Source organism: Populus alba, chromosome 17 (genome assembly GCF_005239225.2).
Source record: "Populus alba chromosome 17, ASM523922v2, whole genome shotgun sequence".
Classification (NCBI taxonomy): domain Eukaryota; kingdom Viridiplantae; phylum Streptophyta; class Magnoliopsida; order Malpighiales; family Salicaceae; genus Populus; species Populus alba.
The window spans coordinates 8,699,528-8,701,965 of record NC_133300.1 but is presented as its reverse complement, the minus strand read 5'-3'; the positions used below and the strand labels follow the sequence as shown (position 1 = coordinate 8,701,965).

At 36.1% G+C, this 2,438-nt stretch overlaps 1 protein-coding gene across 1 annotated transcript; it reads right to left on the bottom strand.

The window, feature by feature from the left end:
- Positions 1-336: 336 nt before the first annotated feature.
- On the bottom strand, positions 337-1,050 carry LOC118034589 (uncharacterized). The gene is made up of 2 exons (XM_035039929.2): positions 923-1,050; positions 337-781 (listed from the first exon to the last, which is right to left on the bottom strand). The coding sequence occupies exon 2, from the start codon at positions 734-736 to the stop codon at positions 524-526; it is 213 nt and encodes a 70-aa protein (XP_034895820.1). The 5' UTR covers positions 737-781; positions 923-1,050; the 3' UTR covers positions 337-523.
- Between the last annotated feature and the right edge of the window lie 1,388 nt (positions 1,051-2,438).

Here is a 2,438-nt window from a genome sequence, read left to right as displayed (position 1 = left end):
TGTTTGTACAAATTAAGAATGCAAATCCCCCGACCCTTTCAGTCATCTTCATGGTGGCGGAACCAGGACAAGGAATTCTCTTTTCAACTCCTTCAACAATTTATATTTTTAAACGATAAATCTAGAAAATTTTAAATCTTAGTTCTCTCTAAGATTTTTTTTCCTTGATTTAACCCTTACTGATATTCCTATCCCTCGCATCTTCAACCTTATTTTGTTAAAGAAATCACTATTCAGTAGCAACACTTGAAGAGTGACAGGTAAAGCTGAACATGGTGCCTATGTATTGCGAGTATATCCAGGCTCGTCTGTAATTTATTCAGTTAGGAATTCCAACTTGCAATCAAAAAGCACACACAGAACTCCATTACATCTTTTCAATAGATTAAGTACAAATATTTGCCACGCCAGTCAAGTTAAACGAACATTTACTTGAAAAAAACAAAAAAACAGAAGAGAAGATTTATTACAACATGTTATAGGTGTCACATCAGTGTGTCAAGAGCAGATCCGCAGTCGAGGGCTATGAACCAACATACATGTGGACACCAACAGCAAGCAAGAAGATGCAAATGAGAGCGAAGTAGAGGATGGAGTGAACCAGTATGGAAACGCCGCTAGTCTTGAAGTTGCCAAATTCTATGTATCGCTGATGACCCGGCATCTGAATCAGCAAACCTGGTGTTAAGAGTATAAATAGCACCACCGCCACAAATACCGGCCCCCAATCCGACATCTTCTCCCTTGCTTTCCTTGCCGTGCTAGTCTCTCAATTCGCACTCTGTGAGACAATGGCAATAATCACGGTGAAAATGGTGTTATAAAGGCGAGGTATTGCTTTGAGAAGAAGGCACGAGCTGTATTGATGACTAGGAAAAGCGAAGGTTAGAGAATCAAGCTACTCAGATTCACATGTTCTTACCTCATCAAATGCTCTGCAAATAGAAAAAGGAGACCTCCACCTAAATCCTCAAAGCATAAGATAGGTGATTGTTATTTGTTAGGTCTCAACATTATACAATGAAGAGATAAGCATACAAAAGGAAGATCGCCAACAAATTCTAAAAACGATGGGTTTTAGTCCCTCTTTTGAATTTACCTTGCTATCAACCCACCCACCTTGTTGTTAATGTGCTCAAGACCACCTTCTTGTTAGGATTAGAAGGTAGTTTGGAATTCTAATATATAATATTTTTTAAAATAATTTTTTTATTTGAAAAATATATTAAAATAATTTTTTTTAAAATATTTTTAACACTAATGCATCAAAATCATTATAAAAAACCCAAAAAAAAAATCAATTAAATATTTTTTCAAACTAAAAACATTTTTAAAAAGACGCCTAAAAATAAAAATATAAATTGTACCCAGCACCTCCACACAAATGATATAGAAACATTAGTGTTGTGTTTTGTAAATCTCCTCCAATAATGATGTTTATGGATATATACTTAAAATTTGGTTAAACCATGATGAGGCTATTATCATAAAGGAGTTGGCTTTTTAAGTAGGTATAACTACCGATGAGTTTATTATACCATATTGGTTAGAAAGTGAGGATCTTAATTGATTATATGACACTAAGAATACATTTCTCATTGCGAGGCACTTTTTAAGGGACAAAACTCACCGGAAGCCATGTGAAACAATACCTCATGATGGGCCTGCCATGCTGAGGATATGGACACACCTTATCCATTGACGCCGTCTGTGGAAACGAGTCATGTGCTCTACCCAAACCTCTTGTTTGGAGGGCTTTGATGATACCATTATCTCACATTGGTTAGGAGACGATGGCTTTAATTGCTTATATGACATCAAGAACACCTCTTTTATTATGAGACGCCTTTTAAGGGATAAAACCCACTAGAAATCATGTGGAACAATATTTTGTGGTGGGCCTACCATGCTACGGGTATGGACATACCTCATCAATTTCCTAGGGTTTTAGTCTCATCAATTAACACATAAAACTAGCCTAATTATACCCTTACCATTAAAAGAAAATCACTAAGAAGTAGTCATCAGGCAACAATGTTATTACCAATACACAGTCCACGTAACATAACCTAGACTTACACTAGTTTCTCATCCACAGCTTGGATCTAATTACTTAACATTAAGTTCAAGAAAGCAACTATTGTGCCAACTACGGTGAAACTTTCCATTTATCCAAGCCAAACTCAAACTTCGCCTCCAATTTAACCTAGTTGGAGCATGGTAAAAACTCACAAGGAGAAAACAAGCATAATTATTTGCCACAAATACTATCAGGGGATAAGGGCATCAAGAATACTAAGATCGATGATCAATTGCCTATAAAACACAAAGTATCATTGATTCCTCGGTAAAAAAGAAACACAACATGCTCTAGCCGTATCCTTGCACACAAACGTTCATCATAAGTCATTGAAACTTTGACAGCACATATAATAACA